Source organism: Boleophthalmus pectinirostris, unplaced genomic scaffold (genome assembly GCF_026225935.1).
Source record: "Boleophthalmus pectinirostris isolate CB_2022bp ecotype Guang Dong unplaced genomic scaffold, ASM2622593v1 HiC_scaffold_7, whole genome shotgun sequence".
NCBI classification, from domain to species: domain Eukaryota; kingdom Metazoa; phylum Chordata; class Actinopteri; order Gobiiformes; family Gobiidae; genus Boleophthalmus; species Boleophthalmus pectinirostris.
The window spans coordinates 41627190-41647189 of record NW_026571473.1 but is presented as its reverse complement, the minus strand read 5'-3'; the positions used below and the strand labels follow the sequence as shown (position 1 = coordinate 41647189).

The following is a 20000-nucleotide window of genomic DNA, read 5'->3' as shown; positions in this document are numbered from 1 at the left end:
GGCCCGGGGGCCAAATGTGGCCCTCAGCCCAACAGTTGTTGGCCCTCAGACTTTTGTACCTCAGACGTAAAAGTCGTGGACTTGAGCTTCAAATGAAGCTCACTGAGGCAGCGCTGATAGGAACAACTGGAGCCAGAGTCGAGATTATGAAGAGTCCTTCCCTGTGGTCCTGAGGTCCTGAGGTCCTGTGGTCCTGTGGTCCTGAGGTCCTGTGGTCCTGTGGTCCTGAGGTCCTGTGGTCCTGAGGTCCTGAGGTCCTGTGGTCCTGAGGTCCTGAGGTCCTGAGGTCCTGTGGTCCTGTGGTCCTGAGGTCCTGTGGTCCTGAGGTCCTGTGGTCAGCTTCACCTGTGTTCAGATCTGTGTAATGAGACCTGGTCTGGAGGTTTATGGATTATCGGCCTCAAATTTCCAGCACAGACCGATATAGAGACCGATATAGAGACCGATATAGAGACCGATATAGAGACCGATATCAATACCAGCGTGAAGAACCACAGTGACTCTGCTGAAAGTTTGTGTGAGTTTGTTGTAAATGAAAAATACAGAAAATAAACCCAAAAATACGACAGCGGCGGCGGCTGTATTGGTATTGGTATCGGTATCGGTATCGGTATCGACTGCCAGAATCCCACAGGTTGATCTCGGAGCCACAGCCTCAGGAGCAGAAGGTCAGAGTCCAGACCCTGAGGAACCTGAGGAACCTGAGGAGCTTTAGCAGCACGAGCTCCGTGACCTCTGACCTTTGGTCGAGGACAAGGCACTGGGATTATAAACCCTGGTTCAGTCCTGGTTTAGTCCCGCTTTAGTCCTGGTGTAGTCCTGGTGTAGTCCTGGTTTAGTCCCGCTGTAGTCCTGGTTCAGTCCTGGTTTAGTCCCGCTGTAGTCCTGGTGTAGTCCTGGTTTAGTCCTGGTGTAGTCCCGGTTTAGTCCCGCTGTAGTCCTGGTGTAGTCCTGGTTTAGTCCTGGTGTAGTCCCGGTTTAGTCCTGCTGTAGTCCCGGTTTAGTCCTGCTTTAGTCCTGCTGTAGTCCTGGTTTAGTCCTGGTCCCTCGGGGGTCTTATCTCTTTAGCTCCTGATTGGTCTCATTACTCGGTTTAGATCGTGTCAGAGCTCGAATCAAAACCAGATGTTTGAGTCCGGACCATTTAACACACAGAACTAAACCAGGACTAAACCAGGACTAAACCAGGACTAAACCAGGACTAAAACCAGGGACTAAACCGGGACTAAACCGGGACTAAACTAGGACTAAACCGGGACTAAACCAGGACTAAACCAGGACTAAACCAGGTCTAAACCAGGACTAAACCAGGACTAAACCAGGACTAAAAAAGAACTAAACCAGGACTAAAAGTGGACTAAATCAGGACTAAGCTAAGATTAAACCAGGACTAAAATGTGACTAAAAAAGACTAAAACTTAACTAAACCAGGACTAAACCAGGACAAAAAAAAAGGACTAAACCAGGACTAAACTAGGACTAAACCAGGACTAAACTAGGATTAAACCAGGACTAAACCAGGACTAAACTAGGACCAAAGCAGGACTAAAGCAGGACTAAACTGCGAATAAACTGGGACTAAACCAGGTCTAAACCAGGTCTAAACCAGGACTAAACCAGGTCTGAACCCCACAAAACCTGCTCCAGGACTCTAGACTGGTCCAGATCTGGGTTTGTGCTGAAAGCTTCACTCAGAGCCACATCTGGTCCCAATGTGCAGCTGATAAAGAACATACCAGAGGGACTACGTCAGAACTAAACCAGGACTACACCAGGACTAGCTCAGGACTAGACCAGGACTGAACCAGAACTGTACCAGGACTTAACCAGGACTAAACCAGGATTTAACCAGGACTAGATCAGGACTAAACTAGAACTGGATCAGGATTAAACCAGGATTAAATGAAGATTAAACCAGAACTAGTTCAGGACTAGACCAGGACTAGACCAGGACTAGACCAGGACTAGACCAGGACTAGACCAGGACTGAACCAGAACTGTACCAGGACTTAACCAGGACTGAACCAGGACTTAACCAGGACTAGATCAGGACTAAACTAGAACTGGATCAGGATTAAACCAGGATTAAATGAAGATTAAACCAGAACTAGTTCAGGACTAGACCAGGACTAGACCAGGACTAGACCAGGACTAGACCAGGACTAGACCAGGACTTCCATGGTGCAGTACCCTCATAGTCCGTGGTTGAACCCTCAGCTCACTCTGTTGTTGTTCCCTTGAGCAGGAGACTCTGCTGTGGTCAGTTCTGCTCTGAGGAACTACAAAGACCATGATGCTTTGCTCCTCGTCACAGGAAACATCGTCTCGTTTTGTTCTGTTCATCGTCGATCAACCTGAGTCCAAATGTTGAATATTTATTTTGTCTCTTATGAATCTCACAAACACAAACACATCAGCACAAAGTATCAAATAGAAAATATCAAATATAAAATATAAAGTATAAAATATAAAGTATAAAAGTATAAAAATAAAGTATAAAGTATAAAAAGTATAAATAAAAGTATAATATAAAATATAAAGTATAAAGTATAAAGTATAAAATATAAAGTATAAAGTATAAGTATAAAATATAAAGTATAAAGTATAAAAAGTATAAAGTATAAAGTATAAAATATAAAGTATAAAGTATAAAGTATAAATATAAAGTATAAGTATAAATATAAAGTAAAGTATAAAATATAAAGTATAAAGTATAAAGTATAAAATATAAAGTATAAAAAATATAAAGTATAAAGTATAAATAAAAGTATAAAGTATAAAGTATAAAATATAAAATATAAAAGTATAAAATATAAAGTATAAAGTATAAAGTATAAAATATAAAGTATAAAGTATAAAGTATAAAATATAAAGTATAAAGTATAAAATATAAAGTATAAAGTATAAAGTATAAAGTATAAAGTATAAAGTATAAAGTATAAAGTATAAAGTAAATAAAGTATAAAGTATAAAATATAAAGTATAAAGTATAAAATATAAAATATAAAGTATAAAGTATAAAGTATAAAGTATAAAATATAAAGTATAAAGTATTTCTTTACTCAGAAGGCACCAGTTTTGTCTTTTTGTCATTTGTTCTTGTGGAGAAAGTTTCTCTAAAAAGTGAAAAGAAAAATTCACTTTATCGACTGAACAAAAGTTTTTTGGTCTGAGTTTCTCCTCGAGTCGAGTTCAGACTCTGGTCATAGTGACTTGAGTTTTACTGCAGGAGGCGCTCTCCACTCTCACACAACTCAGGTCAGGATCACTCAGGTCCAGAGAGAGGAGCTCAGGTCACAGCTCAGGTCACAGCTCAGGTCACAGGTCATAGCTCAGGTCACAGCTCACAGCTCAGGTCACAGCTCACAGCTCGGGTCACAGCTCAGGTCACAGCTCAGGTCACAGCTCGGGTCACAGCTCGGGTCACAGCTCAGGTCACAGCTCAGGTCACAGGTCACAGCTCAGGTCACAGCTCAGGTCACAGGTCGCAGCTCAGGTCACAGCTCAGGTCACAGGTCACAGCTCAGGTCACAGCTCACAGCTCAGGTCACAGCTCACAGCTCGGGTCACAGCTCAGGTCACAGCTCAGGTCACAGCTCAGGTCACAGCTCGGGTCACAGCTCGGGTCATAGCTCAGGTCACAGCTCAGGTCACAGGTCACAGCTCAGGTCACAGCTCAGGTCACAGGTCGCAGCTCAGGTCACAGCTCAGGTCACAGGTCACAGCTCAGGTCACAGCTCGGGTCACAGCTCGGGTCACAGCTCGGGTCACAGCTCAGGTCACAGCTCAGGTCACAGGTCACAGCTCAGGTCAGAGGAGCCGTCAGAGCCTCTGGATCACTTCTTCTTCTTCTTCTTCTTCTTCTTCTTTTGTTCTGTGGTGTCAGAGTTTTTCATCTGAACTTTTACTCCAGACGTGTTAAACTCATTTTGTTCCGGGCGTCGAGTCCAACAACCGACTTTGATCCAAAGTGTCCGGATCAGAAAACTCATGTCATATAAACCCCAAAATCACAAGAAGTTCAAATATTTGTGCAGAGAAACACAAATCTATTACACAAATCTTTTTTTTTATTGATGAACTCTTTCTTATTATAATATTATAATATATATATTATAATATTATAATATTATAATATTATAATATTAATATATATATTATAATATTATAATATAATATTATAATATTATAATATTATAATATTATGAACAACTGAAAACTTGAAGAAAAATACAATTTCAACACAAAGTTTGAACATGAACTTGTCTGTAAACAGAATAAGTTCATTTTTGTTGTAAAATCCTGCACTCGGCTCCACTTTTCTCATGTTGGACATTTTTCTGATGAGGGTCACGGTCAACAGTCAAAACCATCGTCCTTTAAGAGCGTTTGGAAAGAGACAAGTCTTCATTTGTGCTGCTCTGGTGGGAGGGGCCACGTACAGAGACGCTGGAGACGCTGCTGTGATAAACACCACACAAAATTAACAAGATTTTAATAGAAAATATCATTAAAATATTTGAGTAGAAAATCAGACGAGAAAGAAGAAGAAGAAGTTTAGACTGAACCTGAAGGAACCTGAACCACTGACGGGTTTTTAGGTTTTTAAATCAGTTTCAGTTTGAGTTTTTTGTTTTTTGTTTTTTTGTCGTCTCAGTGTGAATCACAGAAAAACGGACTTGGACTCGACTCGGACCTGAGCCCAAACGCTGAGACTTGGTCCCAGCTCTGACAGAGCAGCCGCCTCTGTGTCTGTCTGCCCCGGGGCGGCTGTGGCAGGAGGATTTAAACTGTGATCTGGTCCTGACCCGGTCTCTCTCTGGTCCTGACCCGGTCTCTCTCTGGTCCTGACCCGGTCTCTCTCTGGTCTTTCTCTGGTCCTGACCCGGTCTCTCTCTGGTCTCGACCCGGTCTCTCTCTGGTCCTGACCCGGTCTCTCTCTGGTCCTGACCCGGTCTCTCTCTGGTCCTGACCCGGTCTCTCTCTGGTCTTTCTCTGGTCCTGACCCGGTCTTTCTCTGGTCCTGACCCGGTCTCTCTCTGGTCTCGACCCGGTCTCTCTCTGGTCCTGACCCGGTCTCTCTCTGGTCCTGACCCGGTCTCTCTGGTCCTGACCCGGTCTCTCTCTGGTCCTGACCCGGTCTCTCTCTGGTCCTGACCCGGTCTCTCTCTGGTCCTGACCCGGTCTCTCTCTGGTCTCGACCCGGTCTCTCTCTGGTCCTGACCCGGTCTCTCTCTGGTCTCGACCCGGTCTCTCTCTGGTCTGACCCGGTCTCTCTCTGGTCTTTCTCTGGTCCTGACCTGGTCTTTCTCTGGTCCTGACCCGGTCTCTCTCTGGTCCTGACCCGGTCTCTCTCTGGTCTCGGTCCAGGTCTGGTTCCAGAACCGTCGGGCGAAGTTCCGCAGAAACGAGCGGGCGATGTTGGCGAGTAAAAACGCGTCGCTGCTCAAGTCGTTTTCCGGAGACGTGACGGTGGAACAGCCCATCGTCCCTCGCCCCGCCCCCCGCCCCAACGACTACCTGAGCTGGGGCGGAGCCTCGTACAGGTGAGAGACAGAACCCGACCAGGACTATAACAGGACTATAACAGGACCCAACCAGAACCAACCAGAACCCAACCAGGACTAAATCTGGTCTAGACTCGATCTGGACTCGGTCTGGACCCGGTCTGGACCCGGTCTGGACCCGGTCTGGACCCGGTCTGGACCGGTCTGGACCCGGTCTGGACTCGGTCTGGACCCGGTCTGGACTCGGTCTGGACCCGGTCTGGACTCGGTCTGGACTCGGTCTGGACCCGGTCTCGTGGTCTCGTGGTCTTGGTCCAAACAGGACGTGTGGTTCAGGCCTCAGACCAAAGTTTTGATCTTTTCATTTCCTGGAATCAAACCTGAACATTCCAGAAGAAAGAAAGAAAGAAAGAAAGAAAAGAGAGAGAAAGAAAAGAGAGAGAAAGAGAGGAGCAGAGGAGAGGAAGAGAGGAAGAAAGAGAGAAGGAGGTGAGGAGACAGTGATGAATGAGTAGGAGAGGAGGAGCGAGTGATGAGAGGAGAGATGAGTGAGGAGGAGAGGAGAGAGGAGAGAGAGAGGAGGGATGAGAGAGGAGAGGAGAGGAGAGAGGAGAGAGAGAGGAGAGAGGGAGGAGAGGAGAGGAGGAGAGGAGAGAGAGAGAGAGAGAGGATGAGAGAGGAGAGAGGAGAGGAGAGGATGAGAGAGGATGAGAGAGGAGGAGGAGAGAGGAGGAGGAGAGAGAGGAGAGAGGATGAGTGAGGAGGAGAGGAGATGTGGAGTGTGTTTCATCTGTTGTTTCTATTTTGATAAAGAGACTAATTTTTGCACTTTTCTTCCTCCTTTCCTTTTTTTTTCTCATATCTCCTCCTCCTCCTCTCTCCTTTCTTGCCCTCCCTATCCCTCTCTCTCTCCACCTCTCCTCTCTCACTCTCTTCACTCTCTCTATCCCTCCATCCTTCTGTTCCTCCCTCCTCTCCTCTCGGTTCTCCTTTTCTTTTCATATCTCCTCCTCCTCCTCTCTCCTCTCCTCCCTCTCTCCTCTCCTCTCTCTCTCTCCTCTCCTCTCTCCTCTCTCTCCTCCTCCTCTCTCCTCTCCTCCTCTCCTCCCTCTCCTCCTCTCCTCCCTCTCCTCCTCTCTCTCTCCTCTCTCCTCCTCTCTCCCTCTCTCTCTCCTCTCCTCCTCTCCTCCTCTCCTCTCCTCCCTCTCTCCTCTCCTCTCCTCTCCTCCCTCTCCTCTCCTCCTCTCCTCTCTCCTCTCTCTCTCTCCTCCCTCCTCTCTCTCTCCTCCCTCCCTCTCCTCTCCTCCTCTCCTCCTCTCCTCTCCTCTCCTCTCCCTCTCCCTCCTCTCCTCCCTCTCTCCTCTCCTCCTCTCCTCCTCTCTCCTCCTCTCCTCCCTCTCCTCTCTCTCTCTCCTCCTCTCCTCTCCTCTCCTCTCCTCTCCTCTCCTCCTCTCCTCTCCTCTCCTCTCCTCCCCTCTCTCTCTCTCTCTCTCTCTCTCCTCTCCTCCCTCTCTCCTCTCCTCTCCTCTCCTCCCTCTCTCCTCTCCTCTCTCTCCTCCTCTCCTCCCTCTCTCCTCTCCTCTTCTCCCTCTCTCCTCTCTCTCCTCTCCTCTCTCTCCTCTCCTCCCTCTCCTCTCCTCTCTCCTCCTCTCTCTCTCCTCTCTCTCTCCTCCTCTCCTCTCCTCCTCTCTCCTCCTCTCTCCCTCTCTCCTCTCCTCCCTCTCTCCTCTCCTCTCTCCTCCTCTCTCCTCTCCTCCTCCTCCTCCTCTCTCTCTCCTCTCCTCTCTCTCCTCTCTCTCCTCTCCTCCCTCTCTCCTCTCTCTCCTCTCCTCCCTCTCCTCTCTCTCCTCTCCTCCTCTCTCCTCTCCTCCTCTCCTCCTCTCCTCCCTCTCTCCTCTCTCCTCCTCTCTCCTCTCTCCTCTCTTCCTCTCCTCCCTCTCCTCTCCTCTCCTCCCTCTCTCTCCTCTCTCCTCTCTCCTCCTCCTCTCCCTCCTCTCTCTCCTCTCCTCCCTCTCCTCCTCTCCTCCTCTCTCCTCCTCTCCTCTCTCTCTCCTCTCCTCCTCCCTCTCTCCTCTCTCTCTCCTCCCTCTCTCCTCCTCTCCCTCTCTCCTCTCCTCCTCTCCTCCTCTCTCTCCCTCCCTCTCTCCTCCTCCTCTCCTCCCTCTCTCCTCCTCTCTCTCCTCCCTCTCTCCTCTCCTCCCTCTCCTCCTCTCTCCCTCTCTCCTCCTCTCCTCCTCTCCTCCCTCTCCTCCCTCTCTCCTCTCTCCTCCCTCTCTCCTCCCTCTCCTCTCCTCTCTCTCTCCTCTCTCTCCTCTCTCCTCCTCTCCTCTCTCCTCTCCTCCTCTCCTCCCTCTCTCCTCTCCTCCGTCTGTTCTTTCGTTCAGTGCGATGGCGTCTTATCCTCCGTCTTGTTCGAACACGACGTCGTCTCAGGGCATGAACATGGCCAACAGCATCGCCAACCTGCGCCTCAAGGCCAAAGAGTACAGCCTCAACCAGGTGCCCACCGTCAACTAACCCCGCCCACCAGTACTACTGCCAGTACTACTGAAGTACTACTGAAGTACTACTGAAGTACTACTGAAGTACTACTGCCAGTACTACAACTACACACACTGCAGTACCCGAAGAAGGACTCCAGCAAAGTCTCTGTTTCTGTGGAGCGTCTGCCACCTTTGGACTAAAACCCTCTGCCGAGACCTGGTCTAAACCTGGTCTAAACCTGGTCTAAACCTGGACTAAACCTGGTCTAAACCTGGTCTAAACCTGGTCTAAACCTAAACCTGGACTAAACCTGGTCTAAACCTGGTCTAAACTGGTCTAAACCTGGACTAAACCTGGTCTAAACCTGGTCTAAACCTGGTCTAAACCTGGACTAAACCTGGTCTAAACCTGGTCTAAACCTGGTCTAAACCTGGACTAAACCTGGTCTAAACCTGGACTAAACCTGGTCTAAACCTGGACTAAACCTGGTCTAAACCTGGACTAAACCTGGACTAAACCTGGTCTACGCCCGGACTACATTTGGATCCTGGATTGAATTTTTTACATGCAAAACTTTTGACTCACTTTGAATTTTTGTGGATTACAGCTTCAGATTAAAAACCTTTGGTGCCTTTGGAGTCCACACCCGGTTTAGACTTGGACAGAACTCAACCCGGTCTCAACCTGGACTAAACCTGGTTTAAACATGGTCTAAACCTGGCCTACGTCTGGACTACTCTGGGTCTAAACCAGGTCTACGTTGGAAGACTCTTGAACTTTTGTGGATTCAAACTTTGTGCTTTTGCACCTCGTTTAGAATAAACCTGGACTAAACCCGGTCTAAACCTGGACTAAACCCGGTCTAAACCTGGACTAAACCCGGTCTAAACCTGGACTAAACCCGGTCTAAACCTGGACTAAACCCGGTCTAAACCTGGACTAAACCCGGTCTAAACCTGGACTGTACTTGGACTAAACCAGAATCGTGGGAGTTTTTCGTATCAGACGCCTCCACTTTTCTGGATGGTGTTTTCCGCCGCAGACAGAGCAGTGCCTCAGTCCAGAAAAACAAACGTCCTTTTTAAACCAAAGACAGAAGCTCATGACCAAAGCTGTTTGTTTTAAAGCTCTACTACGTAACATTTCTGTGGAAAAGCGTTTCCGCATCAGACTGAATCTGTTTAAAGCCACAATGCGAAACATTCCAGCCAAAGCAAAAACATCTCCATGGAGACGAGTAAAACAAATCGACAAATGACCTGGACTCACGCCTCGTCCAATCACAGACCTGGACTCGTGTCTCGTCCAATCACAGACCTGGACTCGTGTCTCGTCCAATCACAGACCTGGACTCACGTCTCGTCCAATCACAGACCTGGACTCACGTCTCGTCCAATCACAGACCTGGACTCACGCCTCGTCCAATCACAGACCTGGACTCGCGTCTCGTCCAATCACAGACCTGGACTCGCGTCTCATCCAATCACAGACCTGGACTCGCGTCTCGTCCAATCACAGACCTGGACTCGCGTCTCGTCCAATCACAGACCTGGACTCACGTCTCGTCCAATCCCGTCCCAGAGTAAACTTTCCTTCTGTTCCTGGACAAAGGTTTTCTGTTTCTTTTGTCGACACTCGAGACGGACGATAATTGTCAAGATGCACCGATACGATACGATACCGATATCAGATATCTGTACCGATATTTAACATCGATGGATCAGATATCGGTTTCAGTCGATCCCATGTTTCGGTCACATTAGACGATTTTCCTGGACGGTGTCGGTCTGTTTTCCGTTTGTTCTTTTGAATTTCAATTAAGAGCGAAAAATTTAAATGTGAAACAGTTTGTTTTTTCATTTTTCCGTTTTAGTGTCAAACAAAAAAAACAGATTTCGACCTCGATTTCCAATATTTGAAAGTTTATTTCAAATCACACCAACCAAAAAACCGTCTTGTGACTATTTCGATTTTGATTATTCGATTATTTGATTCTCTGGTTTAGTGGAAGTTTTTCTGCTGAAGGACGAATCTGAAAAATCGTTGCAGTTTTTACGACAAACTCGTCGACGCGTTTTTATTTTCAATCTCACAAAGTCACGGTTGATCCACGACGAGAAACAGAAACGGGAAGCAGCGAGAAACTCGACTCTGAGTTCACACGCAGCGGAATAAACTTTAAATTAAATAAATATCGGAAATCGAGGTCGAAAAATCTGTTTTTTTGTTTGACACTAAAATGGAAAAATGAAATAAACTGTTTTGACATTTCATCGTTTTTCGTTCTCAATTGAAATTCAGAAGAACGAAGTCGACCCAAAACAGCTCACGACTTTAAACAATAAAAATCAGTTACAAAACGTATTTAGGTCGTTTTTTTACCTTGTGCTGTTTGTGTTTAAAGGAAATCAATAATATCGCTCCGGTATCGGCAGATATCGAGTATCGACAGATACAGAAGAGGCTGGATCAGGTATCGGCGTCGGGCTTCAGTTTCACAGATAAACGGGTTTGTTGAGACACGAGTATTTCCCTTCGTCCATTTTCCAAAATAAAATTGTGCAGCATCATTTTAAAAACTTTTCGTTTACGTGAATCGTCCGTCGAGCTTCGTCAGAACCACATCGAGTCAAACCTGTGACACTGGACAAAAACAACATCTAGAAGAAATGAAAAACATCTGACTTTATGTGAGTCGATTCAACTTGACAAGTCAAACCATCCACCAGTGGAACAAGAATCAGCAACATTCGATTTTGTTTCTTACTTTAAGTGCAGCAGATGTATTTTCATCTTTTAAACATAAAAGTCTTGTTCCTCTGGTGGATCAAGTGAAATTTACTTAAAGGTCGTATGGAGGATTTTTTGTTTTGTTTCAAATTGTCAATGAAAGTTTAAAATCCCATTACAGAGACGCAGCAGCTTTGTAATTATGACGACCAAAAAAAAAAAGAATGAAAATCTATCAACTGTGGACGTGTTGAGGCCAGATAAACATCAGCCAATAGAAAACGAGGCTGCCTCATTTCCTATTAGCTGTTAGGTCGTCAATCAAACTCCCTCCGTTTCTAGTGTAACTGATTCGCCGGCGTGCGGGGATTTCGTGGTTTATGCGACGGTTCTTAGAGGCTTTTTCAAACTGTCGCTTCCTCGCATTTCGCACAAAGTTTGTCGCGACGGCGGAGGAGAATCCAGGAGCAGTTCGCCGCAAAAGAAAGTCCGTTTTTGAGGTCGCTGAAAGAAGAAGAGAAGAGGAAAAGGAGCGAAGCCAGACTGAAGTGATTCTTGGAGATCTCTTCCAGCGATTGCGTGAATGAAGCAGACGAAGGGTCTAAAAACTGATGCGTCGCTCGTTAAATTATTTCTAGACAGGAAACTTCAACGGTGATTCTGAAGGTGCACTGGCTGATTTCTAGAGTAAAGAGGCGGGAGGAGATGTTTCTACTGAGGAGCTGTGGAGGAGGAAGGTGGAGTCACACATGCACAACATTTGAAAAAAGGACTGTCACTGTATTTCTCTTCCCTCAAAAAATCCTCCATACAACCTTTAAATCATGATCAAACTTTCTCAGTTCAAGTCGTCGTTTTGATTTCATTACAGTCGTAAGTTTTACTCACAAATCCATTTAAAATGGTGCATTAGTGAGCGGCTCGCCTCTCCACAGATCTGATACAGCCTCATGTGTCTCTGGTCCTGGACATGAAACATCATCATCAAGAAACAGATGTTGTGTTGTCGACGATTCCCCAGATCCTCAAGGATTTAAAACTGGAACAAAGAGACTGTTTGGTGAGTTTGATCTCGGGGAAAGTCGTTCTTGTTCTTCTTCCTTTTGGGATTTGGAGCTTTACAAACATCACGACCAAACGGCAGCGACTGGTTCAATAAAAAAAGTCCCGTCTCCTGTCGAGTGAACGAATCCTCAAACTCTTTTGTATCTCACTTTACACACAAACGAGTCTTTACAATCTCCACTCAAGTCGGAGTTTTTAGAAAGATTCGTTTTCAGAGTTCGCGTGTAAAAGACGGAACAGACGAAGGGAAAAGTTTCTGTTTTTAAAAATACTCGTGTCGCAGCTCAGATGTTTCGTTCTGGTTTTATCTGGACACTTTAGTCCAAAGAGAAACGATGACCGAACCCTCCAAACTCCACGCTGAGTCTGGACTAAAATTAAACAACACAATTTTTAAAAAATACACAAAATCTGTTTTACATATCGGCCCAAAAATATCGTATCGACCATAAAAAAACAAACAAAAAAACATCGTGGATCTGGAGAACTCGGAACCTTTGTCCAGTCACAGAACGACCTTCCCCGGAGCCTTTGTGCCGGACGCAGCTCTCGTCTTTGCCTCATTTAAACTGCTCCCCTGGTCACAGCAGAAGCACTGCACAAACTGCACAGCGCCCCCTGCTGGAAAATGTTCAGTGTGTTTAAAACGTGCAATACAGAAAGTGAAACAAAGAACCGGAAAGTTCACCTCAACATCTCAAACGGAAACTCCTGTCCATCCTCTCCATGTTTGTTGTTTTTGTTCAAATGGACCAATTTTTGTGCCGAATTTCAGGCTTTTTTTTTTGTTGTTTTTTTTGTTAAAGACTTTTACTTTTCTGAATTTTTATATTTGATGAACGAACAGAACGTTTTATATTTTGTTTCTGAATCACAAACTGAAGAACTTGAGAACTGAGACGATTGTGGATTTCCCTTTGTGCCTTGTGAACCAGGACTAAACCAGGACTAAACCAGGACTAAACCAGGACTAAACCAGGACTAAACCAGAAACTCATTTCATTTTGTAATTTTCAAATGTTTTTTCTTAAACCAGACCTAAAAACTGTGTTGTAATTCACATTGTGTGTTGGGTTCTGTAATTTTTTGCCTAAATTTCAACCGAGACTGAAACACGTCTGAGGAAAACTCAACTCAAATTCTGAATTATTTGTATTTTTTTTTGCAATTTTATATTTTGACGTGACTTAAGAAAAAACACATCTTGAAACCAGTCGCATAATTAACATTTAAATAGTAAAAAAATCTTAGTTTGTGCAAATATTTCACGTCAGGGTTTTGACCTGTTTTGAATCATTTTTGAGTTGGTTTTTATTTTATTTTCTTCTTATTTCACGTCAAAGTTTTTAGTTTTCAGAATTGTTCATGTGCAAAATATGAAATTTGAAAATGTCTGAGAATTTAAACGTGGAAATAGCTGAAAACCAAACCAAAAGAGAAAGCAGAATGTTCATGTTTCAGCCGAAGTTCGTCCAGGATCGTCCCGTCTCAGCCGTCGTCGTCTGGAACCTCACGACTCTCCGTCCGTGGGCTGATCCTGATTGGCTGATCCTGATTGGCTGATCCTGATTGGCTGATCCTGATTGGCTGATCCTGACCGCGGCGTTCGGCTCCAGTCAAATGAAGCTCATTGAAGCCGACGATCACGCTTCCGTCCCAAACCGGGAAACGTTTGGAAACATGAGCTGAAACGTCTTTTTGGGCTTTGTTCTGTTCGTCGTCGTGACTCGTTTGAAAGTTCAAAAGCCTGAATATGAAGTTGGTCCAAATTATTATTATTATTTTTTTTAAAGATTCTCCAGATTCTTTCCCTGCAAATGTTTCCATCTCTGAACTAAATATTTGGGTCAAAATTTTACACAAATTGATCCTGTGTGTTTCACCCATGAAGAAAATCATGTTGTTCCTTAATTGTTTGATTTAATTGTGGCTCGTCAGAGACGTAGAACTAAACCAGGACTAAACCAGGACTAAACCAGGTCTAAACCAGGTCTAAACCAGGACTAAACCAGGACTAAACCAGGACTAAACCAGGACTAAACCAGGTAAACCAGGACTAAACCAGGACTAAACCAGGACCCAGGACTAAAACCAGGACTAAACCAGGACTAAACCAGGTAAACCAGGACTAAACCAGGTCTAAACCAGGTCTAAACCAGGTAAACCAGGTCTACTAAACCAGGTCTAAACCACTAAACCAGGACTAAACCAGGACTAAACCAGGACTAAACCAGGACTAAACTAAACCAGGACTAAACCAGGACTAAACCAGGACTAAACCAGGACTAAACCAGGACTAAACCAGGACTAAACCAGGACTAAACCAGGACTAAACCAGGACTAAACCAGGTCTAACCATAAACCAGGACTAAACCAGGACTAAACCAGGACTAAACCAGGACTAAACTAAACCAGGACTAAACCAGGACTAAACCAGGACTAAACCAGGACTAAACCAGGACTCCAGGTCTAAACCAGGACTAAACCAGGACTAAACCAGGACTAAACTAAACCAGGACTAAACCAGGACTAAACCAGGTAAACCAGGTAAACCAGGACTAAACCAGGTCTAAACCAGGACTAAACCAGGACTAAACCAGGTAAACTAAACCAGGACTAAACCAGGACTAAACCAGGACTAAACCAGGACTAAACCAGGACTAAACCAGTAAACCAGGACTAAACCAGGACTAAACCAGGACTAAACCAGGTAAACCAGGACTAAACCAGGACTAAACCAGGACTAAACCAGGACTAAACCAGGACTAAACCAGGACTAAACCAGGACTAAACCAGGTAAACTAAACCAGGACTAAACCAGAACTAAACCAGACTAAACCAGGACTAAACCAGGACTAAACCAGGACTAAACCAGGTAAACCAGGAAACTAAACCAGGACTAAACCAGGTAAACCAGGACTAAACCAGGTCTAAACCAGGACTAAACCAGAATAAACCAGGACTAAACCAGGACTAAACTAAACCAGGACTAAACCAGGACTAAACCAGGACTACTAAACCAGGACTAAACCAGGACTAAACCAGGACTGGTTGGGTAAACCAGGACTAAACCAGGACTTGGGTCTGGTTGGGTTGGTTGGGTTTTGGGTCTGGTTGGGTTTGGTTGGGTCTGGTTGGGTCTGGTTGGGTCTGGTTGGGTTGGTTGGTTGGGTCTGGTTGGGTCTGGTTGGGGTCTGGTTGGTCTGGTTGGTCTGGTTGGGTTTTGGTTTGGTTTTGGTTGGTTGGGTCTGGTTGGGTTTTGGTTGGTTGGGTCTGGTTGGGTCTGGTTGGGTTTTGGTTTGGTGGTTGGGTCTGGTTGGGTCTGGTTGGGTTTTGTTTGGTCTGGTTGGGTCTGGTTGGGTCTGGTTGGGTCTGGTTGGGTCTGGTTGGTTGGGTTGGTTGGGTTGGGTTTGGTTGGGTCTGGTTGGGTCTGGTTTGGGTCTCTGGTTGGGTCTGGTTGGGTCTGGTTGGGTCTGGTTGGGTCTGGTTGGGTTTTGGGTTGGTTGGGTTGGTTGGGTCTGGTTGGGTCTGGTTGGGTCTGGTTGGGTTTTGGTTTGGTCTGGTTGGGTTGGTGGTTGGGTCTGGTTGGTTGGGTCTGGTTGGGTCTGGTTGGGTCTGGTTGGGTCTGTTGTTTGGTCTGGTTGGGTTGGTTGGGTTTGGTTGGGGGTCTGGTTGGGTTTTGGTTGGGTCTGGTTGGGTCTGGTTGGGTCTGGTTGGGTCTGGTTGGTTTTGGTCTGGTTGGGTTTTGGTTGGGTCTGGTTTGGGTTTTGGTTGGGTCTGGTTGGGTTTTGGTTGGGTCTGGTTGGGTCTGGTTGGGTGGGTCTGGTTGGGTTTGGTTGGGTCTGGTTGGGTTTTGTTTGGTTTGGTTGGGTTTGGTTGGGTCTGGTTGGTTGGGTCTGGTTGGGTCTGGTTGGGTCTGGTTTGTGATTCGGATGATTCTTGTACAGTTTTGTTTGGTTTTTTGGAGCTCGTGTCTCGTATACGGACGACTCTCTTGTACTTCACATGTATTTGTACCAAATAAACATGATTCAAATATGAAATATATGAAATATGAATAAACTTTTTCAAACTGCGTCTCTAAAAAAGTTTAAAAAGTCTTTTATATTTAAAAAATGTTTCAGAAGAAGCGCTTCCTGGACCTGCAGAGGATGAGACACACTAGATCCAACTCAGTGGTGCTTTTTGGGAAGTGAAGTCAGTGTTTGTCTCCTGAGGAAAACCACAGGCTTTTTAATTTGTCCATTAAGACGTAAACTAATAAAGGCTTTTATTTTGAACCAGTGAGTGTCTTGGGTTTTTCACAATAAAAGTCTTTTATATTTGTAGACGAGTACAGAGGTTTTTCACAATAAAAGTCTAAACAAAAAAAGATCGAAAACAGGACTAAAACCGGACTAAACCAGAACTAAACCAGAACTAAACCAGGACTGAACCAGGACTAAACCAGGACTAAACCAGGACTAAACCAGACTAAACCAGACTAAACCAGAAAAAACCAAGACTGAACCAGGACTAAACCAGGACTAAACCAGGACTAAACCAGACTAACCAGACTAAACCAGACTAAACTAAACCAGGACTAAACCACTAAACCAGACTAAACCAGACTAAACCAGAACTAAACCAGACTAACCAGACTGAACCAGGACTAAACCAGAACTAAACCAGAACTAAACCAGGACTAAAACAGGACTAAACCAGGACTGAACCAGGACTAAACCAGGACTGAACCAGGACTAAACCAGAACTAAACCAGAACTAAACCAGGACTAAAACAGGACTAAACCAGGACTGAACCAAGACTAAACCAGAACTAAACCAGAACTAAACCAGGACTAAAACAGGACTAAACCTAAACCAACTAAACCAGGACTAAACCAGGACTAAACAGGACTAAACCAGAACTAAACCAGACTAAACCAGGACTAAACCAGGACTAACCAGGAAAACCAGGACTAAACCAGGACTAAACCAGAACTAAACCAGGACTAAACCAGGAACCAGGACTAAACCTAAACCAGAACTAAACCAGGACTAAACCAGGACTAAACCACTAAACCAGGACTAAACAGGACTAAACCAGAACAGACTAAACTAAACAGACTAACCAGAACTAAAGACTAAACCAGGACTAAACCAGAACTAACCAGGACTAAACCAGGACTAACCAGGACTAAACCAGAACTAAACCAGAACTAAACCAGGACTAACCAGGACTAAACCAGGACTAAAACTAACAGACTAACCAGGACTAAACCAGAACTAAACCAGACTAAACCAGGACTAAACAGGACTAAACCAGGACTAAAACCAGACTAAACCAGACTAAACCAGAACTAAACCAGGACTAAACCAGGACTAAACCAGAACTAAACCAGGACTGAACCAGGACTAACCAGGACTAAACCAGAACTAAACCAGAACTAAACCAGACTAAACCAGACTAAACCAGGACTAAAACCAGGACTAAACCAGGACTAAACCAGACTAAACCAGACTAAACCAGACTAAACCAGAAAACCAGGACTAAACTAGGACTAAACCAGGACTAAACCAGGACTGAACCAGGACTAAACCAGAACTAAACCAAAACTAAACCAGGACTAAAACAGGACTAAACCAGGACTGAACCAAGACTAAACCAGGACTAAACCAGAACTAAACCAGGACTAAACCAGAACTAAACCAGGACTGAACCAGGACTGAACCAGGACTAAACCAGAACTAAACCAGAACTAAACCAGAACTAAACCAAGACTAAACCAGGACTAAACCAGGACTAAACCAGAACTAAACCAGGACTAAACCAGAACTAAACCAAGACTAAACCAGGTCTAAACCAGGACTAAACCAGGACTGAACCAGGACTAAACTAGGACTAAACTAGATCTAAAAATGGACCAAACCAGGACTAATGGCACAAACTTGAAATAAAAACGAGTCAGTCAGTGAGTCAAACCGGGCCCAGGAGAGATCTCTAGATGACTCAAACATTCCTGACTCTAAAACCTCACGTCTCCGAGTCCAGTCCACTTTTTCAGTTTTTTCAGTTTTTCCTGTTTTTTCAGTTTTTTTTGGGGCCGTGGGCAGGTTCGGGTTTACGGCTCCGGGGGGAAACTCAATATTGAATTTTACAAACGGCGAGCGAACAGTTCAAAGGCCCCAGAGTGTTTGGACAAGAACCCGAGTCCAGACCGGACCATAAACCAGGATTTAAGAGCCGCCGACAGCCCCAGGACCAGACCGGGACTGAAACAGGACTGAACCAGGACTGAACCAGGACTGAACCAGGACTAAACTCAGGATGTTTTTTGCTTCCCTTTTTTCACTCTTATTTCCTGTCATTTTGTATCTTGGGCCATCACCAGTTGAAAAAGTCCTGGTTTAGTCCTGGTTAGTCCTGGTTTAGTCCTGGTTTAGTCCTGGTTTAGTCCTGGTTTAGTCCTGGTTTCCTGGTTCCTGGTTTAGTCCTGGTTTAGTCCTGGTTTAGTCCTGTTTAGTCCTGGTTTAGTCCTGGTTTAGTCCTGGTTTAGTCCTGGTTTAGTCCTGGTTTAGTCCTGGTCCTGGTTTAGTCCTGGTTTTAGTCCTGGTTTAGTCCTGGTTTAGTCCTGGTTTAGTCCTGGTTTAGTCCTGGTTTAGTCCTGGTTTAGTCCTGGTTTAGTCCTGGTTTAGTCCTGGTTTAGTCCTGGTTTAGTTCTGGTTTAGTTTGGTTTAGTTCTGGTTTAGTTCTGGTTTAGTCCTGGTTTAGTCCTGGTTTAGTTTGGTTTAGTTGGTTTAGTCTGGTTTAGTCCTGGTTTAGTCCTGGTTTAGTCTGGTTTAGTCCTGGTTTAGTCCTGGTTTAGTTCTGGTTTAGTCCTGGTTTAGTCCTGGTTTAGTCTGGTTTAGTCTGGTTTAGTCCTGGTTTAGTCCTGGTTTAGTCTGGTTTAGTCTGGTTTAGTCCTGGTTCTGGTTTAGTTCTGGTTTAGTTCTGGTTTAGTCCTGGTTTAGTCCTGGTTTAGTTCCTGGTTTAGTTCTGGTTTAGTTCTGTTTAGTTGGTTTAGTCCTGGTTTAGTTCTGGTTTAGTTCTGGTTTAGTCTGGTTTAGTTCTGGTTTAGTTCTGGTTTAGTCCTGGTTTAGTCCTGGTTTAGACCTGGTTTAGTCCTGGTTTAGTCCTGGTTTAGTTCAGACATTTGTAAAAGTTTCTGTGTCTCTAAACTTGAACAGAACCAAATAAATGAGGTCGATTTAAATCATGAGTCGTTTTATTCTGAAACACAAACTGAAACTTACAGAAAAACGACTCAGGTCAAGTTTATACTGAAACAAATCATCACATCACCAAATCATCAAATCATCAAATCACTGTGTTGGAAACTCACACACTTGTCGTTTCTGTGTCCGTGCGTTTTCTCTGTCCACGACTTTGACACATTTGTTTAAGTTTTACAGAAATGAAACGTTAAATCACATGATTCATTTACATAAACTAATGTGAAAAAAACTGTTGTTTCTTGTGTCTGATGTGGTTCAGTTTGTGTTGGACTCAGTGGAATATGAGTGTTCTCCCTGTGACAGAGGGGTGTTCTCCCTGTGACAGAGGGGTGTTCTCTCTGTGTCAGAGGGGTGTTCTCTCTGTGTGTCAGAGGGGTGTTCTCTCTGTGACAGAGGGGTGTTCTCTCTGTGTGACAGAGGGGTGTTCTCTCTGTGTGACAGAGGGGTGTTCTCTCTGTGTGACAGAGGGTGTTCTCTCTGTGTCAGAGGGGTGTTCTCTCTGTGACAGAGGGGTGTTCTCTCTGTGTGACAGAGGGGTGTTCTCTCTGTGTCAGAGGGGTGTTCAGAGGGGTGTTCTCTGTGTGACAGAGGGGTGTTCTCTCTGTGACAGAGGGGTGTTCTCTCTGTGACAGAGGGGTGTTCTCTCTGTGTGACAGAGGGTGTTCTCTCTGTGTGACAGAGGGGTGTTCTCTCTGTGTGTCAGAGGGGTGTTCTCTCTGTGTCAGAGGGGTGTTCTCTCTGTGTGACAGAGGGGGTGTTCTCTCTGTGACAGAGGGGTGTTCTCTCTGTGTCAGAGGGGTGTTCTCTCTGTGTCAGAGGGGTGTTCTCTCTGTGTGACAGAGGGGTGTTCTCTCTGTGTGACAGAGGGGTGTTCTCTCTCAGAGGGGTGTGTGACAGAGGGGTGTTCTCTCTGTGACAGAGGGGTGTTCTCTCTGTGTCTCTCTGTGTGAGAGGGGTGTT

The 20000-nt window shown here is 45.3% G+C and overlaps 1 protein-coding gene across 1 annotated transcript in view; it reads left to right on the top strand.

Moving 5' to 3' along the window:
• Positions 1-8189, top strand: part of prrx1b (paired related homeobox 1b) — a 31771-nt gene extending 23582 nt beyond the window's left edge. The window contains exons 3-4 of the mRNA XM_055164890.1: positions 5371-5546; positions 7892-8189. Of these exons, the coding sequence (XP_055020865.1) occupies positions 5371-5546; positions 7892-8024 (309 nt within the window). The 3' untranslated portion in view covers positions 8025-8189. The remainder of the gene's footprint in view (positions 1-5370; positions 5547-7891) is intronic.
• Positions 8190-20000: the final 11811 nt, after the last annotated feature.